Source organism: Amaranthus tricolor, chromosome 1, assembly GCF_026212465.1.
Source record: "Amaranthus tricolor cultivar Red isolate AtriRed21 chromosome 1, ASM2621246v1, whole genome shotgun sequence".
In the NCBI taxonomy this organism is placed as follows: Eukaryota; Viridiplantae; Streptophyta; class Magnoliopsida; order Caryophyllales; family Amaranthaceae; genus Amaranthus; species Amaranthus tricolor.
Genome location: NC_080047.1, coordinates 34,951,027 through 34,976,056, shown reverse-complemented (window position 1 = coordinate 34,976,056; position 25,030 = coordinate 34,951,027). Strand labels below are relative to the sequence as shown.

The 25,030-nt window shown below is 31.3% G+C and overlaps 2 protein-coding genes across 2 annotated transcripts; one reads left to right on the top strand and one right to left on the bottom strand.

Moving 5' to 3' along the window:
* The first annotated feature begins 4,866 nt into the window (after positions 1-4,866).
* Positions 4,867-12,840, top strand: LOC130809745 (protein unc-13 homolog). Its single transcript, XM_057675531.1, has 5 exons — positions 4,867-5,915; positions 9,820-10,704; positions 10,979-11,434; positions 11,533-11,719; positions 11,798-12,840. Exons 1-5 carry the CDS (start codon positions 5,262-5,264, stop codon positions 12,772-12,774), a joined length of 3,159 nt encoding a protein of 1,052 aa, XP_057531514.1. The 5' UTR covers positions 4,867-5,261; the 3' UTR covers positions 12,775-12,840.
* A 283-nt stretch (positions 12,841-13,123) lies between these two features.
* LOC130809750 (protein NRT1/ PTR FAMILY 5.2-like) lies at positions 13,124-23,346 on the bottom strand. Its single transcript, XM_057675542.1, has 4 exons — positions 22,952-23,346; positions 16,423-16,640; positions 14,602-15,167; positions 13,124-14,116 (listed from the first exon to the last, which is right to left on the bottom strand). The coding sequence occupies exons 1-4, from the start codon at positions 23,073-23,075 to the stop codon at positions 13,285-13,287; spliced, it is 1,740 nt and encodes a 579-aa protein (XP_057531525.1). The 5' UTR covers positions 23,076-23,346; the 3' UTR covers positions 13,124-13,284.
* Between the last annotated feature and the right edge of the window lie 1,684 nt (positions 23,347-25,030).

The following is a 25,030-nucleotide window of genomic DNA, read 5'->3' as shown; positions in this document are numbered from 1 at the left end:
CCAGCCATCTCGGTCCTCAACTATGTCTATCGAGCTTTATTGATACATCATTGCATGTTTAACACTATATCGTAGCTCATGAAGGCTTTTATTGAAAATGTTGAATGTTTGAAGGTCATTTGATGAGGTTTCTAGCCATTTAGAGGCTCTGTGCATGATCTCAGGTGAAATTCAGTAGCTTCAGTCGAAGGTACATTAAAAGTAAAGTTCTGATACCTTATGTACTAAGTTTCGAGAGAACTCAGCAAAATTTCGGGTGAGACTCATAGCTTCAAGCGAGGCTCACATCAATTCGGTGGAAGCCCTGATGAGGAAATTTACTTATGCTTAAGTGTGAAGCTTCGTCGAACTTAAGTATGGTCTCAAGCGCAATTGCCCAGTTTCGAGTTAGACTAATGCCGCTTCGAGCGAGATTGCCTGCGCCAGCTCTTCTTCTGTTTCTTTTTCATCGACTTCGAGACCTAATATATAAATACTATATTTTCTACTTTTTAGGGAGTTAACTTAGAATAGATTTAGAGCCCTACTAAATAGATTCTCGTGTCAAGCACGATTTATGAATTATTTAAATAAAAATTACTAATTTTATATATGTAATTAATTTATTATATGACTCCTAAATCATATTGAAATCATAAATTGATATGTTTTAAAAACTGTAAAAGTATTACTATTAGATTGAAATATATATTACGAATATATATGAAACATAATCATTAAATCATACAGTATACAATATAGATTATAAGTAATTACATAAAAATAATAGAAAATTTAAACACATTAAACATAATATAAATAATAATTTAAATGTTTAATGTCTTTGTAAAATCTTAAAATAAGTTTTCAGCCTAAAAAACATACTGCCTCCATATCTTAAAGAAGTTCACATTTGACATTTTGAGGTATTTCATTTATTGTTCCTACAAAAAATATTTTTGTTTATGTCACCAATTTTAAACAAAAATAACCTTATTCATCCTAAATTAATATATTAATAATACTTATGGTTCCCACATATCTTCCACTAACTTTATTTTAACATTTTTATATTTTAAGATCAATTACTAAATATAGCCTTGTAATTTAGTCATTTTAGAATAAACAGCCTCGAAGGTTTTTTTTTTTACAAATAACAGTCTTCAAATTACCAAACACGACATCGATACAGTCACTTTACCAGATGACCTACTAAATAACTGTTAACCAAAGTAAATGACTTTGACTTTCAATTAATTCATTAATCTAACTTAATTACCCAATTAAACCCTTCTTCCCCAACCTTTTTCTAACCCTCCCCGATCACCACCGTTCCCCCACGCGAACACCGCTACTACCACCAAACTAAGAGAAGGAATATCAGGAGAAGGACCCAAACTTGCCATCTCCGACTCCGAATTCAACTTAATACCAAAAGGATCTAAAATCTGATTTAAATTCTTATTCTTATCTTGCAAAAACTCCGCCATTTTAGTTTGGGTTACCTTCAAATCGACATCAAAATGAGCAGAATTGCTTTGAATTTTGCGCAGACTATTTCATTCCTCCTGAAAATGCTAAATTTGGAGAGATAATTTTGATATATAGGGTAATAAAGAATATTGCTCTTCTCGAAGCCATTGTTGATCTTCTACTTCAAAAATTATAACTGCTAGGTTTTGATGAAGCTTTACATTTAAAGATTCTTCAAATTCCTACAGGTAATTCGAAATATTCTTAATTTTGTGATGATGATTGTGGAAATGAGAATTCTAGGTAATATCTTCATTGTTGAAATTGAAGAAATGTTGGTGACAATCCTCCATTGGTGAAATTGAAGAAATTGAAGAAATGTTGGTGAGAATCCTGGATTGATAAAATTGAAGAAATTAAAAACTTTTTCATGACTTAGATGTATTACAGCTTTGTATTTTTTTGCTGAGAATCTTTAATTGGTGATATCTCTATTATACCAGAGCCTTATTGTGTACACAAAGAATAAAAAGAAGAAATTGAATTAAAATTCAATTAAAGAAAGAAATAGAAACTTAAAACGAAAATCAGATTTGATATGATTGAGGAAGAACATGGATATTTTGTCAGATTTTCAGGGGCTATTGGTGGTGGTGGTGGTGTCGGGTGGTGATTAGAAAGGGTTAGAGTGAGATTGGGTTTAATTTGGTGTAATCGGAAAATTAGGTTATATAAATGAATTTAATTGAAAGTCAAAAATCATTTACCGTGGTTAACTGTCATTTAGCAGGTCATTCGGTAAAGTGGCTGCATCAATATCATGTTTAGTAATTTGAAGGCTGTTGTTTATAAAAAAAAAAAATCTTTGAGGTTGTTTATTTTAGAATGACTAAATTTCAAGACTGTAGTTGGTAATTGATACTATTCTTTATAATCCTACATATTTTCCACTAAATTTATAAAAATATTTTTTTGTTAGTTGTGGTCCTCATATTTTTTTCCACTAACTTTTATTTAATATTTTTAATGTTTATGGTCTCCATTTTTTTCTTCATTAAATTTATTATATTCAACAAAATAACAACTACATACATAACTAAAATCACATTCAATTCAAATATAAATAATAAAACAACATACAATTAACCTAAAGACCTTATTACATAAAAATTAGTATTTACAAACACATACAAAATATTAAAAACAAAACTTAGTATCAACCCTTTCGATACTTTTATTTTCCAATTAAACTTCATTATTTCCCCATCATTTACATTCTACCATTTTTCTTCCCTTCTAACTTAACAACCGCACTCGATTTTAGGCCTTTATCTCAATTTTCAGAGAGAATGTCGAAAGGAAGAAGAGTACATTGGGTTTTTGGTTTTTGTTTGAAAATGTGATGGTCAGGATTAGTGTGGTTGTGTCGAAGGGAGGTTGAATCAGAAAAGGGTAGAGTCTTTTTGTTTTGTGACATAAAATAAAAGAATATTGAAAAGAGGGAAAGGATTAAAAATCAAGAATGTTGATTCATGAGAAGAAAGAAAAAAACTTTATTTAAATACTCTATGTCGATATCGGTTGTAATTCAGCAATCTGATTTCATTAATCGGTTGTTAGTTTTCCTCAATGTTGATATCTATGAAATCTGATACTTCAAAAATGGTGGATTTTTCAGCATATGGTGATGGAGAGAACTGAATCAAGAATATTTGATTTTTAGCGAAGTTAGTAATTCAACGGAGAGAAAAAAAAAGGATTAGAAATGTTGGATTTCCGTTGACTAAGAAACCAATCTAAGACTTGGATGAGAAGTGATTGGTACTCTCAAGAGATATTTCATAGCCAAGTCGTGTGGTAAGTCGGGAATCAATTCGTTAATAGAGGAATAAAATTGAAAAGTTTCAAATGTTGATTGAATTGTAGCAGTGAGTGAAGAGTAATCTCTCTCCAGGAATAGTAAGAGAAGGAATGAGTCACGTGCCACATACATGCCAAATCAACGCACAACGTGACGGTCAACTAACGGTTGACATTAAGTGGTAGTGTTTTGAAAACATTTATGACATATAAGGTAGGATTAGCAACATTAAGCTTAGGCAACGATCAAATAGCAGTCCTTTGGCATTTATCGGTCTCTATTAAAATATAAACGTTTCTCAATGTAAACTAAATTAATGTCTTATTGTATACTCGATTAATTACGTTAAATGACGTAAAAAATATCAACTTGATTATTGAACATTTAATAGAGTGTGACTAGTATATGATGGATTCATGTATGATATCATTACAATACATTGTGGTAGTGCAATTTTTATATTATTTTATTATAAATTGGTCATCATTATTAATTAGTTCGTATTTTATCAAATCAAGTCTAATATTTATTTTTTATGTATAATAATTGACTTGTCCTTTAGAAGATTTATACTTTTGCGCACATTAACGTGGTTAGAAAGATATAAGCTCGGTTCTTGTATAGCAACAATAGAGTGCAAAATTAAGAAGACAAAGAGTTTACAAAAATTATATTTGTTGTTCATACGGTGGATGGTAATAAATAGTAATAATAGAAGTAACACTAGTATAATTTTGGTAGAAAAATCTCTTAAGAATAAAATATTTAGATGATCTTGATCCAAACGCTTTACGGTTTGTTTGGTGGGTGATAATAACCGGTGGTAATTGAAATAAAAACTAGCGTAATTTTGGTAGAAAAATCTCTTGGCTACTTTATGGTCATGCTTGTCCAACTTCACTCATTTCATTTTCTTCATAAATTTCATTCTAATGTATTACTATTGGGTGAGATGGTATTAAATGGAAATGAAAATTCATAAACAAAAAAACTTTTTTTAATTAAAGTTTCATCACCATGAGAATGACATGGAACTTTTGATGAAATTTTACACTATAAATTATTCTCTTTACCGTTATTTAGTACCATTAACCAAATAGACCGTTAAAGATAAAGTATAATCGATATTTTTATCACTTAAATAAGAATTGAAAAACTTAACACCAAAAATTTGCGATATGTGAACAACTTTGACATAAAAATGTTAGATTATTGGTGAGTTTTGTTCACCAAGTAATAAAACAAAATTAAGAAAATTAATTTAGTATGTTAGTGAAAGAAAAAAGAAGACACAAGTACTACATTGTAATAGTGGGTGCTTAGTTGAAGCAAACCTTAGGCTTTAAGGCTTCCCATTCTAAGCTAGGTCAAGAAGTACATTGAGCGTTGATGACTATGGTTCCAACGGACATATGGTAAGCAAGAAACGAAGCCAGAGGAGCTTGCTCTGTTTGCTCAACTCAACAACACTAAAACATTTTGCAAATGATATATTCAATTAAAAAAACAGATTGCTCAATAGATAAAATGATTGTAGCATATATTATGTTACAATATAATTAAGGACAACAAACTTAAACAATAAAATATAAATTTACTAATAATAGCATGATCACAACCCTTAATACTTTCCTCATTTTCCTCGAAAAAACAATTTTTAGATTATTTTTCAACTTCCAAATTAATCATCAATATTATCCACCTATCATTTCTTTGTTGTAATATCCCTTAATACAACACATCCATTTTTTACGGTCCCTCACTTTTTTGAATGCTCTTATTCTCCTTTCCCCCTTCTCTCCCGCCGGGTAGCTGGCCGTTAATTCTTTTCATCGGAATCCGTGCTAGCTACCTCCCTAATTCCTCTACCCCTATATTCTTTCAAAGCTCCCATTAATCTCCTATACATTTTTCTTTTTTCACCTAAAAAGGAATTTATAAGTCATTAATGGGATTCCAAACCCGCCGTGAGACAACCCATACAAATCAACAAATTCATCATCGTCAAGGATTATCGGGCTCCAATAATTGTACCTCTCAAGCTATGGGTTTCGAACCAGAGCTCGACCCGAATTTATCATGGCCATTTGGGAAATTGAATGGGGTAGATAGAGATGATATACGTGAAACTGCATACGAAGTGTTTTTTACTTCGTGTCGGTCCGCCCCTGGTTTTGGGGGTCGAACCGCATTGGCATATTATTCACATAATAATGACCAACATGGAGAAAATAATAATAACAATGGACCGGATTCACCAGGGTCAACGCGTGGGACCGGGGTAGGGATGGTGACTAATAGTAGAATAAAAAGGGCCTTAGGACTACGGACATTAAAAAGAATGCCTTCTAGAAGGTCATCTCTGGGTGGAGTAACAGGGTCTGGATCTGGGTCTAATAATAAAGGAGCATCATCGCCGCATGCGTATGGACATTTTGGGCATTCGCATAGTCAGAGTAGTCCAGGGATTTCATTCAGCGTGCCAACACGAACAATCAGACGGCCATTAACATCGGCGGAGATAATGAGGTTACAAATGAGGGTTACCGAACAAAGTGATAATCGGCTTCGTAAGACCCTTATGAGAACTCTTGTTGGCCAAGTATGCATGCTTTTCGTTGTTCATGAATCTTAGCTATTTGACTAAATGAAATATATACTTACAAGTTGCATACTACTTTCGACCCCATGATACATCCTTGTTTCATTGAAATAATAGGTATTTATGTAGGGGTGTTCTTTCGGCTCATTGTGTTGATTTTGAGTCTGGTGTTTGAAGTCGTTTTGAATTTAGATTTTGTGTCGATATTGGTTTTTATATAATTAAATCTATTTTATAGAGCCTGGTCATATTGAACCCTCTCAACATGAGAGGAGCCTATATGATTAGCCCTTTTCTTTAATTGATTACTTTAAGATCGTAAGTGATCTTTTTAAGGTTATAAGTAAGCACTCTAAGATTATAAAAAGTGATTATTTTTAAACTGTAAGTGGTCACTTTAAGATTATAGGTGATCATTATAAGACAAAAAGTGTTTATTGAACCAGCCCGATAAAAATTATTTCACCGTGAGACCATCTCATTTGAATTAGTGTTGTGAAAAAGAATAATTAGATTTTAGATTATTAATATTACTTATAATTACATTAATTTTTTTGAAATCATTAATTATATTTAGATATGTTTAGAACAAAAAAAAAGAATCAATGATTTATATACGCATTATATATAACTAAAACTATAAATTATAAGATTATATTTGTTGGCTTTAAAACTAAATAAATCATCCAAACATTAATTGGTGAAATGAAAGCCTCATAGAGGTTTAACAATGAAAAACAAATGAAAAATATAATGCAAAGATGAACACAAGTGTATATGAAGTATCTTGGATACCTCCCCCTCAAATGTAGTTTATTATATTAATTCAACAATTACAAAGATAATATACCTCCCCTTCTCTTGAGAACAATCTCTCAAGATCATAAATACTAAAGCAAAGTAAGAACACTCTCAAGTTTCTAACAATGCAATAGCCCTCTCAACAATATGTGTTTTATTTTGGTTATTACTATGAGTGATGAATCCTATTTATAGGCAAGGTATTCATCACTCTTAGTATTCCCTCATAAATCACCATAAACTCACATGTAACATCCCAATTAACATCCTAATTAACTATGACAATGAACATTACAATAAATAATAGAGTGATGCACCACATTATTGCATAGTCACTACAAATTCTGACTAAAAATAGGATCTAATGTAGTCTGCTTGACTGCCGCTCGACAGAGCCACTACCTCGCTCAGTCGAGTGAGCTTCCCATGAAGCAACTGACTTATTTTGGACATTCAGCTCGACCGAGCCAACACCGCTAGACCAGTCGAGCTAGGTTCTGCTCGATCGAGCGGCTGGTCAAGCCACTCACAGTCTGCTTCTTTCTTTGTTGCTTTGATCAAGCAACTCTCATCAACCGTCCCAAACCTTAAACCACCCAAATCCGACACATCTTTATCGACCCTCTCCAAAGTACAAGACAAAGCATGTTCGATTATATGTTTAAAGTTAACGTCGTCATTAAGATTATTGGCACTTGTTTTAACAATCTCCCCCTCAAATCCAATACTCTTACCATCCTCAAAAGTAACTCTCTTTGACCCAAACACACTATCACCAACACCTTTGTGGCCTACGCTACCACAATCAACTTGTAACTCATACAAGTTCCTCTTACTCCTTACTCCCTTCATGAGCACCATGCTCCCTCTAATGACTTTCAAAACCCCTCTACTTGCTTTGAAAGTGCATCCTTTACTCTCAAGTCTACCCAATGAAATAAGATTCCTCTCAAACTTAGGTACATGCCTTACATCACCAAGTCTTCTTTTTACACATCTATGTGTCTCAATCATAACCTCACCAATACCTTCTACTTTCACCTTTTCATCATTTGGTAAAGTAACAAGGCCATTATCACCATAACTATGCTTAGTAAATTTTTCTTTTTCACAACAAATGTGGAATGAGCAACCGGAGTCTATTACCCATCCCTTGCTATGAACCACTCCCCCATCAACTAATAGAGCCCCATCATAGTCATCATCTTCAACAAAGCCTAGAGCAGCACTCTCACTACTCTCATTCTCATTTCTCCCACTATCCCTTAATTTTTTCATTCTCTTAAGGTCTTCCTTAAATTACTTGCACATCATTTGTATGTGCCCTTTCTTCTTACAATAGTAACACTCTTTGTTACTAAGGTCACCCCTTCCATGAGACTTACCCCTTCCTTGATATCCCTTTTCCTTGGTTCTCCCCCTATTAGAACCCTCACAAAACAAGCCATCCCTAACACTCTTCTTTTCTTCCCCCTCTCTTCTCACCATGAACCTATCATTCTCTCTCAACGCCGCTAATTCTTGATCAAGAGTGATAGAATCCCTACCTATGAGCAATGTTTGGACTATGTTTCTATAGTTCTTGGGAAGTGAAGCCAAAAGTAATAGAGCTTGTTCTTCATCGGTCAACTTTTCATCGGCATTTTACAATTGGCACACCAACATGTTAAATGTGTTAATGTAGTCTTGCATTGTTGTTTCCTCATCTTTTATGAGTTGATACAACTCCCACCTCAAGCAAAGTTTATTAGTTAGGGATTTGGAAGCATACACCGTTTGTAATTTTTCCAACAACTCACCGGGATCGGTCTCTTTCAAGTAGTGATACTTGATTTCAGGTGCAATGGCAAGCCGAATTGTGCTTACCGCCTTCTTTCTTATTTGTGTCCATTTTTCTTCTTCTATATTATTTGGTCTCTCCTTCAACAGCGCATCATCGATACCTTGTTGCACCAAATAATCTTCCACCGAACTCTTCCATATGGCGAAGTTGATTTTTCCATCAAACAATGGAATAGTAAAACTTTTCCCTTCACTCATTATGTCTTTCTTGCTCTTTTAACCTCACTTTCACACCCCAAATAGCCCAAGAAGCTCTCCCGCTCTGATACCAATTGAAATGAAAGCCTCAAATAGGTTTAATAATGAAAAACAAATGAAAAATATAATGCAAAGATAAACACAAGTGTATATGAGGTATCTTGGATACCTCCCCCTCAAATGTAGTTTATTATATTTAATTCAACAATTACAAGTATACTAAACTTCCCCTTCTCTTGAGAACAATCTCTCTGGATCATAAATACTAAAGCAAAGTAAGAACACTCTCAAGTTTCTAACAATGCAATAGCCCTCTCAACAATACGTGTGGTTTTTTGGTTGTTACTATGAGTGATGAATCCTATTTATAGGCAAGGTATTCATCACTCTTAGTATTCCCTCATAAATCACCATAAACTCACATGTAATATCCCAATTAACATCCTAATTAACTATGACAATAAACATTACAATAAACAATAGAGTGATGCACTACATTATTGCATAGTCACTACAAATTCTGACTAAAAATAGGATCTAATGCAGTCTGCTTGACTACCGCTCGACAGAGCCACTACCTCGCTCGGTCGAGTGAGCTTCCCATGAAGCTACTGACTTGTTTTGGACATTCTGCTCGACCGAGCCAACACCGCTAGACCAATCGAGCTAGGTTCTGCTCGATCGAGCGGCTGGTCAAGCCACTCACAGTATGCTTCTTTCTTTGTTGCTTTGATCAAGCAACTCTCATCAACCGTCCCAAACCTTAAACCACCCAAATCCGACACATCTTTATTTACCCTCTCCAAAGTAAAAGACAAAGCATGTTCGATTATATGTTTAAAGTTAATGTCGTCATTAAGATTATTGGCACTTGCTTTAACAATTGGTCCAAGATATATTCTGCCTTTATTGAGGGTAAAGCTTTTTAATATGATAAGTAGTGAATTTCAGTCTGATTGTATTCTCATAATATATATTAAATGAACTATTTAATCCACAGTGTTAATTGATTAGATTCTCCTGAAATAAATTGAAATGATTTGAATGGTGTGATTTGGTGCAGATGGGAAGACGAGCAGAAACAATAATCCTTCCACTAGAGCTACTACGCCACTTAAAACCATCTGAATTCCGTGATCATACAGAGTTCCATTACTGGCAAAAACGACAGTTAAAAATTCTAGAAACAGGCTTAATCCTTCATCCATCACTCCCACTAGAGAAACGTAATTCCTTTGCATCAAAACTCCAAAATATCATTCAACAAAATCAAGACAAACCAATTGACACTAACAAAAACTCTGAAACCATGAAACAACTCTGTAATGCTGTCCTGTCCTTAGCATGGCGCGGGGCTAATGGCAACCCCACTGATATTTGTCATTGGGCTGACGGATATCCACTTAACTTACACCTCTATGTTTCCCTACTCTATTCTATTTTCGATCTCAAAGATGAAACTGCTGTATTAGACGAGGTGGATGAACTCCTCGAGTTGATGAAAAAGACATGGACAACATTGGGAATTAATAGAGCTTTTCATAATCTGTGTTTTACTTGGGTCTTATTTCAGCAGTATGTTTTAACTGGTCAAACCGAGCCTGATCTTTTGTGTGCCACACTGACTATGCTTCTTGATGTTGCAAATGATGCTAAGAAGACCGAAGATAGGGATCAAGCTTATGTTAAGACTTTGGCTTCTGTCATGACTTCTATTATTGGGTGGTCCGAAAAGAAGCTGCTTGATTATCATCACTCCTTTCCAATCAAGAGTTCTTCTGGATTTGATAACTTATTGCCTGTTGTGTTGCAAGCTAGAAAGATTTTGGATGATGATGTTGCTGCTACTGTGGCCGCTAGACAAGAACAAGCCGAGGATGTACTTCAGTTGTCTGATAATCGGGTTGATTTTTACATTCGGTCTTCTGTAAGCAATGCATTTACCAAGGTATTATGTTCTTCAATCTTATTTGTTTATTCAGATCAGGTTGATTTTGTTCTAGACTATCTAACATACTATGTATTGGGATGGTTTATCCCAATCGACAAATTGAAGATGGTGTGCACACTTTATAAGTTATTAGAGCTCTTTTTCCCATTGTCATATGGTTTTGGAATGTTATATATCCTTGGCTTATGAGGTGTGTGCACCTCGTGTTTTCCCGATAATATATTGGTATTCACAATAATTCAGCTCAATTTAACACTATGGAACGCTTCAGATGGCAGAAAATATGAAAATAGCCAATATGCAATTGGAAGGCGAAAAAGAGGTCAGTGAAGCACTTATAGCATTAGCAAAAGGAACAGAAGAATTGGCTGCAAAAGAGAAGGAAACTTACAGCAACATACTAAAGAAATGGCACCCAGTATCGGCAGCAATTGCATCAGTGACCTTACAAAACTGTTATGGAGCTATTTTGCAGCAGTATTTGGCCGGAGCATCCATGCTAACGACTGAGACCATTAGTGTTCTTCACAAAGCTGGAAGACTCGAGAAGATTTTGGTGCAGATGGTAGTTGAAGACACTGTTGATTGTGATGATGGAGGAAAGTCTATTGTTCGAGATATGGTTCCTTATGAAGTTGACTCCATCATTATTAGACTTTTGAGAAAGTGGATTGAGGAGAGGCTAGGTAAGGGTAGAGATTATGTCCAAAGAGCCAAGGAAACCGAAGTAAGTTTGTAAACAATGCAAACAGTATTCTCTTTTATAGTCGAAATGTGCATGTTAAATGCTAAAGGACTACTAACGCCTTTCTTAATTTTCGTAAGACATGGAATCCAAAATCAAAAGCAGAGTCATTTGCACAATCAGCAGTGGAACTAATGAAGATAGTTAAGCAAACAATTGAAGACTTTTTTGAAATTCCCATTGGGCTCTCCGATGATTTAGTTCGAGATCTAGCTGATGGTCTAGAGCGTGTAATACGAGAATATTCAAGCTTTGTTGAAGCTTGTGGTAAGATCATTTTTATCATCTCTTTGATAGTAATCCTATAGGAGTATATATATTTTGACACACAATTGTTGAATATAGGAACAAAGCAGAGTTATGTCCCTACACTTCCTGCTCTAACAAGATGCAATAGAGATTCAAAGTTTATAAAACTTTGGAAAAGAGCAGGTTGTAATGTTGGCATGCACGAGCTTCAAAATTATATGGCTACAATTGAAGGTCATCATGGAAGGCCATCAACAAGTCGTGGAACTCAACGTCACTACATCCGCCTGAACACCTTGCACTTCCTCCTCTCCCACGTTAACTCGCTTGAAAAGACCCTCGCCCTCTCACCACGTGTCAATCCAAACACCCAAAAACTATACGCAAACAGCAGGAGAAGTTTAGGCAACCCAACTACTTACTTTGAGCTTGCACGCGCCTCAATACAGGGTGCGATCAAACATGTTGCTGAGGTCACAGCGTACAGACTTGTTTTCCTAGACTTAAATACAGCTTTTTATGAATGTCTCTATGTATTCAGTGTCTCCAACTCAAGGATTAGGCCTACATTGCGAACACTAAAGCAAAATCTCACACTTTTAAGCGCGATTTTGATTGATCATGCACAACCATTAGCAGCAAAGGAAGTGATGAAGGCCACGTTTGAATGCTTCTTAATGGTGCTGCTTGCAGGAGGGAGTACCAGAACCTTTTGCAGGTCAGATTATCAGATGATAGTGGAGGATTTCGAAAGCTTAAAGAGGGTTTTTCGTACTAGTGGAGTCGGATTGATAGCTGAAGATGATGTGGAGAAAGAAGCCGAAGTAGTTCAAGGGGTGGTCGATCTTATGGGACAGTCAACCGAACAACTAGTTGAAGATTTCAGCATTGTGGCTTGTGAAAGGAGTGGCATTGGAGTAAATGCAACAGGGAAAAGGCTACCAATGCCACCTACAACAGGAAGATGGAACAGATCAGATCCTAATACGATACTTAGAGTATTATGTCATCGAAATGATCGGTCTGCTAACCTTTTCTTGAAGAGAACATTCCAATTGCCTAAGAGAAGATGATTATGATGATAATCAATAGAACATTTTCTTGAAGAAAGTTTGTATAGTTGGGAGATAATGTTGTGGTTATAGACTATTTTATACATACATATATACATATATAGATATCAAAAGAAATGGTTTTCATTATGTGACGGAGATTTAACTGTAAAAAAGCTTGTATCAATCTATATCAGAATTCAGAAACCATCTACCCTACTAGAGGTGAACATTGTACTAATCTGGCTCGGGATCTTTTCTTTTTATTCTTTCGGTTTTTTGTTCATGTGATAGGTTCGGTCGTTGGCATTTTGCTAAGATTAATAAAGCCTTGAGTACATAAACTATACATCTATACTTTCTTTGTCTCTATGGTAAATAATTTATGTATTACCAAACATCAAAGGATACAAATTCCACACACTTTTTTGTCTGAAATTTCAAAACTAATAGTAGCAATCTAGAAATAACAATGTCTATACATACTCTTAGTAAAAGAAACACCCAAACCCTTGGAATACATTACAAGACCTAATGTTCTAATTCTTCTTTGAGAACCTCCATTGAATTAGAAGTCTCAGCTCTATAAACATAGAACCTAGAAACAAATATAAAAACTATGAAATTCACTACATTAAGTATGACAAAGAATCCGTAGTAATAATCGAGATGCGAAGCATTAAGATTGTTCAATATCCAACCTTTGTGTCCATTCCTTGCAGTGATATGAGCAACGGTTGATAACAAGAAGCTACTTATATAATTCCCAATACCAATAGTTGTAGTAGAATAAGATGTCCCAAGACTCTTCATTCCCTCAGGAGCTTGATCGTAAAAGAACTCGAGTTTTGCGACTTCTAGGACGGCATCAGCTACCCCCATGAGTAGGAATTGAGGGAGGAGAATAAATATTGTTAAGGGAAGTTGTGCACCACTTTCAACCAAACCATGTTCATTTGCAAAACTTAGTCTTTTCCTTTCTACTAAAGATGCTATGATCATGATGATTGTGTGAAGGACTAGTCCTAATCCCATTCTTTGTAGTAATGTAATTCCTCTTGGATTTTTTGTTAGTTTTCTCATGAGTTTTACAAAGATTCTATCATAAATAACCACAGAAACAAGCATTGAAAATGTTGTAAATCCAGTTAGACATGCAGGAGGAATGTTGAACTTGCCTATGCTCCTATCAAGGGTAGTTCCTTGCTTGACAAAAAGGGTTTGTACTTGAGCCAACATTGTACTTGGAACAAATGTCATCACTAAGATTGGAATCATTCTTAACATCTGTTTTGTTTCTTCTACTTGTGTAACTGTGCATGGTTTATTTGTACCAGTGTTGATTGCGGCTTTGTTAAAGAACCTACAAAAATTTATGTATTATATATAACCGTAAAGAAGCCAATTCAACCAAAAGATTCAATTTATGGTTGTAATCACATGATATGCCATATACCGGCTAAAAGTGTAGGTGTAGGGATGCAACTAGAGGTGTTCAACGGGGCGGGTCGAACCAACGGGTCAAGGGTCGGGTCACATTTTAACGGGTCATTAGTTGGTCGGAACATTAACGGGGTTTATTGTAATGAGTCGAATCAGATACTTATAGAAATTAGTTGCAAAAAAAATTTACCACTTTTTTTATATTTTTATGTGATATTATTATACACATAGATACATCGACGCACCGGCCCATTTAAATTTACCATGACATGCACCGATCCGACCCATTAGAACTTAGACCCGACACAACCCAACCTATTAAACAACTCTAGATGCAACACAAGTCCTCCTCATACCTGGCGTTAAATATATAAAAATTGTTCAAGATCAGTCATTAATACTAACCTCAAGGAAGAAGTCAAGTCAACTCTAAATTTTCCCTGTTTGGAGTAATCATCCAAGTCAAGCTCATGGAGTTTACTAGAGTGGTTAGGAAATGGTTGTTTTCTGTTTTGAATAGCTGCCACGATGACTTTTGCCATGGTTGTGAAGGGACTTCCATTAGGCAATCTATGCCTATAAAATGGTGTTCCTGCTAAAAATATACCTATAGAAATAGCAAGACCAATAGTTGGAAGTCCATATCCAAGAGCCCAACCTACATTGTCTTGGACATAGACTAAGATTGTATTAGCAAAAAGGGTTCCAAAGAAAATGCTAAACTCCCACCAGTTGAAGAAAGACAGTTTTTGGGCCTTTTCTTTGGGCTCAAAATCGTCGAATTGGTCGGCGCCTATGGTGGAGATGTTGGGCTTAGTTCCACCAGTTCCAACTGCTAGGATGTAAAGTGCAGTGTAGAACACACCTAGTTGAAGTGGTGAGGCCCTCTTACAGTCACTCATGTTGGCTGAATTGCATGGTGGTGGTTTCAACCCAGGGACTGAAACTGTGAGGGTTAATAGCGTCATTCCCTAATCAAATGAACAAAATATAAGTAAAATGAACATCAAACAATGTCACTGCTCTTGTGAGAGACAGTCTATTAAAAAGACAGTCTTGAGACAGAAAAACCATATTTTTATTTTCTCTCGGAGAGACCGTCTCTAACAACAAGTTGTAAACAAATATTCATAGCTCTATGCTACAAAATAATAAAATAAAATAAAAAATTTTAATGATTAATTTATCAAATAAGCAAATATAGATAAAAGAGAAGTATGTTAGAAGCTTAGAGCCTAACAAAAGTATTTATATTAACCAAATTTAATATACAAGTCATATATGATAGGTATATATAGCATATATCTTGTGTCTTCGATCAACAGTTTTCTATCAGTTTAGGGTAGAAATTATAATTTTTTTTTATTCTTTTTTCGAGAAGGTAAGCTTAAAGAAGGGGACGGCTATATGTTAAAAATAAGAGTGGCGAAGCTAGAAGGAGGTCGGGCCTCTTAAAAATGTGATCTTTTGTATTGTTAATTTTGGTCTTTCTTACTAATATATGATATATAGTTTGAAAAGTGTAAAATAACAAAAATTATTATAACTCAATTATTAATGTAACAAATTTATAACCCAAGGTTAGGGGTTCAAATTTCTAATTCAAATTATTATTTTTTAATATCTTATAAATTTATTCTTACATGATTTTGCTTTCATCTGTTAGTGTGTGTTTATATATTTACTATCTTACTTTAATAGTATTTTATTTTTTGGAGTCTTACTAAGTGAATACATAGAGTTATAACATTTAATTTTTTTAAAAGGAAAAATTATAAGGAAGCTTCGACTCTTTGTTATCATTTAAGTTCATTTCAGTCTAAATGATTTTAGAATTTTTATAATTTAAATAGTTTTTATATAGTAAATAATTTGCTAATATCTCAACTATTTGATCCCCTTAATTCAAAATCTTGATTTCACTCCTAATGCATATATAATCCAATATTGAATAATTAGAGAAAATGTTCCTAAATAAGGGTTTAGAGTCTAAATATTAAATACTTAGTAAAGTATTTTACCCAAGTTTAAATTTCTAGACCTTAAGTTTAAAAATTGAACCCAACTAAAAAATAAGAGTCTAAGTACGATTTAAAATTAAATCTGACACGAATCCTTAAATGTCCATCCATATACAAATAAATGATTCACAATAAGACAAAGAAAGCATAAATTGAGTTTAAAAATAAAAAAAAAAAAAAAAAAGAGATAATTATAAAAATATACCGAGAGATAAATGGCACAAGAAATGAGAAAAGTCTTGTAACGGCCAAGGTAGGCATCAGCAATAAAAGCACCTAAAATAGGAGTAATCCAAATTGTGCCAACCCAGTTGGTCACATTATTGGCAGATTCCACAGTTCCTTGATGGAGTTTTTTTGTCATATAAAGTACCAAATTTGATGATATCCCATAAAATGCCATTCTTTCAAATATTTCGTACACTGCCCAATCACCAACAACCATTTTTTAATTAATTTAGTGCTCTCATAATAGTTTATAATATTTTTTTTATTTAAATATGAAAAGTTGAAGCAATGCAATATTCAATGCAACGATTTAATGATGTAATGAATAATGTTACAAGAAAAATAATGAATATTTAATATATATATATATATATATATATATATATATATATATATATATATATATTATGACTAAGATCTTATTTGAATTGTCTAATCGATACTTTTAAAATATTTACTTTTTATACTTTTTAAATGTATACAATTCAATATACTCATAAGTGATCAAAATAACACATTGAATTGCGTACAAAGTCAAATGTAATAAGTATAGGAGAAAAGAGAACTATTACTTAGTAATTTAATCATAGATTATTATTATTTATCATAAATTTTTACTCTATAAAATATATACTGACTTCTTCGTCTCATACTCAGTTTGATGGGTAGAAGAAACAATCAATACTCAAGTCATATCCTTTAAGAAGAAGACAAGAGAAATATGGTTCAAGAATTAAAAAAATATATCAACATTTATATTAAATTAAATCATTAATATTTTATACGGTATGGCTCTTATTTGTTAAAATGCAATTATTAGTTCCTCATGATAGCAATTATATGTTTTTACAGAACTAATAAAATAATCATTTCATTTTGTCTCAAATTATTTTATTACTTCTCATTGAGTTTTTTTTTTTCATGTAAAAATTACATTTATATTATCCTACTAAAACCTACAATATATTTTTCTTACACACTTTAGAACCTATAATTATCCTACTAAAAAATATAACCTCACCTATAATAATCCACTAAAATTTCATATATTTATTATTCTTAATCTTTATGTCATTCATACCAAATAATTTGTACTGAACAAAAGATTATGTAATAAGCAGCTAGTTTTGTATAAGATCATTTCATTATGATACAGACTCATGTAATTAACTTATTTGTTTAATCGATTACTTTAAAATTATAAGTAATTAATTTAATTAATAGATAAAATATATATGAGTTAGCCCAACAGAAATAATCTCACAGTATAACCGTATTATTTAAGAATTTTGTGAATAATAAAAGTCCAAAATAGAAATAGCAAGTCAACTATAAGAGTATAAGCAATACCATACATAGTTAGAAACTTTATAATACCAAAGTGAAGGGCTGTTAAACGCCAGTTGTTATAGTCCAAAGATTGTGGGAATGTGGACCTCTTTCTTTTTGACTCATGCGTTTGATGTTAGCATGATCCATTGGACCGTTGATTTTTAGATTACTTTGGTATCAACTTGCATTCCTTGTTTTCAATTGTTATTCGATAAGAAATATTTATGGAAATTAAAAAAATTAAAATTTTTGTGATGGGAATATTGATAAGACAAATAGTAATAATTAATATTTTATATTGATTTTGATTTTGACTGATAGAGGTGTTCAAAATAAACTCGATAACTCAATATTTATTTAATTATAGAACCAAACTCGACTTAACCTGACTTGAAATTCAATGTGAACAAAAGACTAGATTTTGAATCGACTCGAAACATCTAACTCAAAATTGACCGATGACCCAAATGAATACCTTTATTAAATGGAGAACATAAAGACATTACATGAATAAAATAAAATGAAAATATATAAAGACAAATATACATTTTTATGAATTAGAGATTTTATATTGGTTTTAAGTATAAGTCGGAAACGGACCATAAGAATTGATTATTGAGATTTTAAAAAAAATAATTAAGGACTATTTTTTCAACAAATGTAAAAATAAAAGTAAATATGACAAAAATTATAAAATAAAAATAGAAAGATTTTTTTAGGAATAAAACATAAAATTATCCAATATTATCCAATATGACAAATGTGAACATCATTTAAGAAAGAGGGAGTAGCAATGAATTAAACTTATTCTAACTTAGACAATTTTGTAGATCATATATTTTGAAAAGTACATAAATACATTATGTATGCTTTCTTTTTCAATATCAGATAGTGAATAGATTTTTATTGGTCAAAGGTTAAATCATGTGTCAATGGCTTTTCATGGGACTATGATAAAAGATATTGTTGTTTTCCACCTTAAGTCACTTACACTAATATTTCTATGATTATTTATATTCAAAAAAAAAAAGTATTTCAAAGATTATAAAATAAAACATCTTTGGTGCATAATTACTCTCAAACTATACTTTTCATAAGAATTAAAGGTTGTTTTTATGCCCCTTATAAGTCCTAATTATAGACATCTATTTCATCTGTTTTGTTTTTGATGCTATATTTGTATGGGTACAGGAGTAAAAAAGGTGAGCACAACATATAAAAGACAATTATACCGTCCATTTTAATTCTAAATTGAACAGGAAAAAGAAAGGAAAACAACTTTTGAACTAAAAATATGGGTAAAATAGATATTTATATAGTAGATATAAAAGTTAATGAAATATATAGTAGGATAAAAATAGGGGTAAAATAGATATTTATATGGTTGTTTTATTACTAAAAATAAAAATGTAGCAAGTAATATGAAATTGCAAAAAATGAAAAATATAACAAGTATTATGGAACGGATGAAGTATGTTTTAACACATAATTTTCTAGTAAAAAGTTTACATTTTAAGTATTTTAGTTAATATATTTAACTCGTATAGGTCCCATACAATGCATAATTTGTGTTGGTTCAGCAATCTATATAACTTATATTTAAAAATATTTGTAAGCATTTATATTCAATTTTTTTCCATTCTTATGTAGGTATAAAAAGAATTGATAAAATTAAATCTAAATATTTAACCAGATTTAGCTTTAAAGTAATTTATGAAAATGAAGTGTCACGTAATCAACTCTTAACACTTTAAATTAATCTATTTAGCAAGGGGTTATAATTTGTCCATTTTTAACTGTTTTTTTATTTTAATACTTTTTAAATATTTATAATCCTCACATTTTCTATATTTATTTTCTTATTCAATAAAATAATCATCACTATTTACCTTACTATTACCACCATCTAAAATATTCTAATATAGACATTCTAAATGGGAACATTAAATGAGAATTGAAGAAGTGAAAAAAAATATAGTAATAGTTTGTGATAAGAATATCGACTGTTAATGATTCAACAATTTATCTTTTGTGATATTGTTTTAAGCACAAGAATTTGGCCACTTTATTTTAAAATTGGACAATTAATTATCTGAAATTCTGATTGATGTTAGTAATGTTTATGAAATATATGTATGATTTTAGGAATATATAAATGCTACAATATGATTTTTTCGATTGAACTACAATATGATTTGTTTACGAACTTTTTTCATATAATCATATAAAGAATTCATGTAATAAAATAAAATCTTTTAAATATTTTGCCTTAGTTTAGGTTCAAATTATACTATTTAATAATTTTATTATAAAATGACAAATGACAGCTCATGAGTGCTTTGGCAAAAGTCATTATTTTTAATGGTTAACATATTATTATGTGTCAATTAATTAAGTAATTAATTGTCCAATTCAGCGCATCATTTTAAGCAGATTTTCAAATAAAAAGGAGGTTAGTTATTCTAAAGATCTTATGACAATAAAAAATTATACCTAAATAATAAACTTTATAGAATAATTGTCCATTTTACATGCATTATTGTCATACCTAGGAAATTATTTTAAATATAGTATTGATATCATAGAAGGAATATATAATTATAACAGGCGCAACAGTCCCGGTATATAATTCACACTAATAATTATGTTCACAATAAATAATGCGAAAGTCTTATATTCCAAACTGTTAAAATCCATTAAAATAATGTTATTAAAATCAAACATACTAATAATTTTGAAGTAAAATGACAAATGACAAGCTTCTTATTATCTTACCGTTTGTAATTACTTTATTAGGTGAGAAATCTAAATCAACAATAATCTTTCTAATCATACTTTTATAATAATCAAAAAGGTTGGCAAGATTAAAAAAATAGTTAAAACTCTTAAAAAGTAAATAAAAAGCAATATAAAAATCCATAAATAAATCCCAAGAAAAAATAGGGTAGAGGTCATAAAATTTCATAAATTCAATTTACAAGCCGTAAATAATCTTAGATTATATTTGAGCAACAAGTTTTTATAAATTTTAGATTTTATAAAAACAGTGCATTTGCACGGATATCTAACTAGTTAATTTATAAAAATAAAGTATCACATAATCAATTATTATGCTATTAACTTAATCAATTTGACATTGCTTTAAGAGGTTGTCATTTATAATTTTCCAAGTCTTTTCTTATTTATTTATATATATATATATATATATATATATATATATATATATATATATATATATATATATATATATATATATATATATATATATATATATATATATAATATGATGATCCTTAAAAAATATTATTCTTTAGAGTTACGGATATCATAACTCTTATATAATTTTCTATTTTAATTTGAAAAATAATATACTCTTTTTGTTTTAATTTGTTGGTTATACTTTAATTGAAATTGTAAATAAAAGCTTTGTGGACAATTTATAGCCTTTAGGATTGTATATAATCCATTGAATGTTTTATTTTAGTTTAAAAGCTGAAGTTTTAGAGTGTGCAAGTTATTAAAGCAATCCGTAAACTACAATGGTTTCTACATTAAAAACCCCATTAAATATAAAATTACGTTAAAGTGAAGGATGAAGTAATATGTTTTGTCTAGCCTTGACTAAAAATACACATCAACCGAATACTCCAAACTTCTTTCAAGAATCCGGGAATTATATATGGAAGACAAAAGCATATATTATTATTAATGAAAAAGTAGACAAAACAAAGTGAATAAGTATCTTTTTTCTATTTATTTATATTTTTTTTATTTAGCACAAAGATAAATGCATTGTTTTTATTGTAGTGGATTGTTAGAAATATCATTTCTTAAAATTTTTTTGTTACACAGTTAATTTTGTTTTTTTAATGCTTAACAGTAGTTTAACTTGTAATTTGTAGATAAGAACCTGACTTTTCTAATTTGTTTTTTTTCTTAAAATTTTTTGTTACACAATTATTTATTTGTTTTTTTAATGCTTAATAGTGGTTTAACTTGTATTGTAATTTTTAGATAATATTTCATTCCTATGCTAGCTTAGCGTTACTCATTCCTCTCCTTATAGAGTTTTTTAGGATTTTTTTACTACATGTTTTCCTCTTTGCGATCTCTTTTTTTAATTTAATCCCCATAGTTTTAATAAACCCACTCATTTTTAATGTTTGGTTTATTTCTCTTTTTATCAAATGTCATGTAAAAAGTTGTAGTTCTTATATAATTTTTTCTGAAATAATAATATTATATATCTATAACTGTATGTGTTCCACTTTTTCAAAGGCAAAAATAGGAAATTCATGGGCCTCAACACTCAATCCCACATACTTCATATTTCTCTCTCTCTCGACAATTACTATCTTCAGCGCTTTGAATTTTTCACATATATCAGCCAAGTCATATAATACAAACTATAGCCGCTTATTAATGAGAAATATGCAAGAAATTTATTACATGAGGTAAAATGTTAAAAAAATAATCCATCCAATTCAACACATTTGCTTTTTATACACTATTCATCTCTTACTCTTAATTTATATTTTATTATTAATCTATAAGTTAAAATATAGTCATGTGGGATCTTGTTTGATTTGTTACAAAGGATTTTTCATATTAAATTTCCATAATTTTTAATAATGCACGATTAGAGATATTAAGGATTGAATAAGTGTATTGGATAGAGTGTATAGAGTAAATGAGACCTTAGTGGTGAATTAGAGGGAGTAACAATTTATTTGGTTGTCGGTAGTAATCGGTGGTAATGAAATATTATAAGACAAACAAAATAGCTCAGTCAAAAGACTAATTTATTAGGTGAGATAGTCTATTTGCCTATAAACCCCATCCCAATTGCATACACAATCGATTTGAGACAAATCTCATATCTTGCTATGAATGATAACATGAAAATGATTACATTTTCAAATTAATGGTAATGATTTAAATGAATTTTGATAGAAAATGAAATTGAAGGGTAATAAATATGACTATTAAACTTATAAGAGATATTCCTTTTAAAATTATGTTAATTTTTTTTTATTATTATTGTTATTATTATTATTATCATCATGGTTAATAAACGGATGTGTGCAGTGCATGATTGGTTAGAAACTCATGGAGCCAAATTGCAGCGAAAAAAACAGAATTCATATTAAAAAAAAAAAGAAAAAAAAACATACCAACGAAAAAATAGCAAGCTCTCCAACCACCACGTTTGGATCTACGTACTGGGTTTCCTTTAAGATCGACAGTGCCATCTTTGGTGTAATCATCTATGGCCCCTGTTTCTTCTGCAGTAGCCATGGAATTGGAATTAGAAGCTGTTTTTGTTTCCTGGGTTATAGGAGTTTATCCCTACTGGGCACTGGCTAATGATTTAGGAGTGAGGACTTTTTTGAGTTTTATAGTATCTTTGAATTACAAATGTGCCAATGTGGTGATACTTTCGTTTTTTAATTCAATACAACTATCTTCTTAGCACGTCGGCCTCATCCTCCTTTTTTATAACTTTTGATTTGATTTTGATTTAGATACCCAGCTTTTTGTCTACTTCTTAATTATTCTGGGTCTGGCCCGATCAATGTATTGTTTCCAGCCCAACAATCCTCAAGTTTTAAGTATTTTATAAACAACAAATCTCATGTTAGACGACCGCATATGCGCAACTTCTTATGGTTTAATTTATATTTTTAAAATTGTCATTTTAAAGTTTGAATTGAACATTTTGAACATTAAAATAGACATTTTAAGTTTTAGATTTAACAAACTTTAAATCATTGGAATAAACATTTTAAGTTTTGAAATCAATATTTTACAGTTAGAGTTGACAAGTAAATTGTAAAATTAACGGTTGGAGTAGGGGTTCTAAGAGTTAACATTGACATTTTAAGTGGTCGAATGGGTGTTCTAAAGGTTGAAGTCGATAGCTAAAAAATTAAATTAAGCCTCTGGAGAAAGATGATTGAGGCTTGGAGTAAGGGTTTTAAGTGTTAGATTTGGCTTTTTAAGTCTTAAAATGGGTGTTTTAAAGCTTGAATTCAGGAAGTATAACATTAATTTGGTCGCACGCATGAGGCGGCCGCATACAAGTTTGTGTGTTTTTTAAATTGAGTTGGACTTATTGTGAATACCAACATATTATCAGAGAAATCCGAGGTGCACACACTTCATAAGCCAAGCATATATACCATCTTAAAACCATATGACAATAACAAGAAGGGCTCCAATTACTTATTAAGTGTGCACACCATCTTTAATTTGTTGATTTGGGATTCACCATCATCATCATTATCCTACCCAGTGTATCCCGCTCGTAGAAAAACTATGGACAGGGTCTGGGGAGGGAAGGACGGTGGCAACTCATACCCATAAGGGAGAGCGCAACCAAAAGAGTCCCCCAGCTCGAAAAAGATAAAGAGATGTATCTACACGGAAAAGATAAATAAAATGCCTATAAATAAGATAAATAAGTAGAAACAAATATTAAAAAAGAAAAAAATAGTACTAATAATAAAAAGAAGCGAGAGATGCAAGAGGACAAGAACACTAAAAGGTAAACTAAGAAGAAATTAGTAGTCTAAAACATGGATATGACGCCTCCAACTACCCCTATCCCTAGTCAGGTCCTCAGTGAGGTTTAACTCATGAAATCAAGTTTTATTTGCTCATCCCAAGTTGGATTAACCATCTCAACAATTTTGTTCTCCAAAATATCACTAATTCTCTATTGAGGTCGTCTCTCCGTAAGACGACTTCAGTTGGATCAGCCCAAATTATTTAACAAAAAAAATTGTTTCCTATATTAGTGGCAATTCAATTTTCATTGTTTTTTTTTTCTTATGTTTTTTACTAATTGACCTTTTGTATAGATCCGTTTCATGAAGAGATGATCTCATACAAGACGGGCTGTCATAATATAGCACAATTACATAGTATTATTAGCAATTTAATTATATATTTGATTATTATAAGTACATATTAGGAGAGTAGTTATAGTCTAATGTGTACTTACTATCTTAAAGTGATTATTTATAACTTTAAATTATCATTTATAATTTTAAATTGATAATATTTTATAATCTTAATGTGATCACTTATAATTTTATACTAATTAATTAGAAAAGTAATCTTATAATGCACACTCTTTTCTTGATGAGTATTAGATGTACAAAGCTAATTGTTTTCAAGAGATCATATCTTAAAGTTATGACATAATTAAGGATATTGAATTGAATAGACTCTAAAATGAAAGTTGTGTA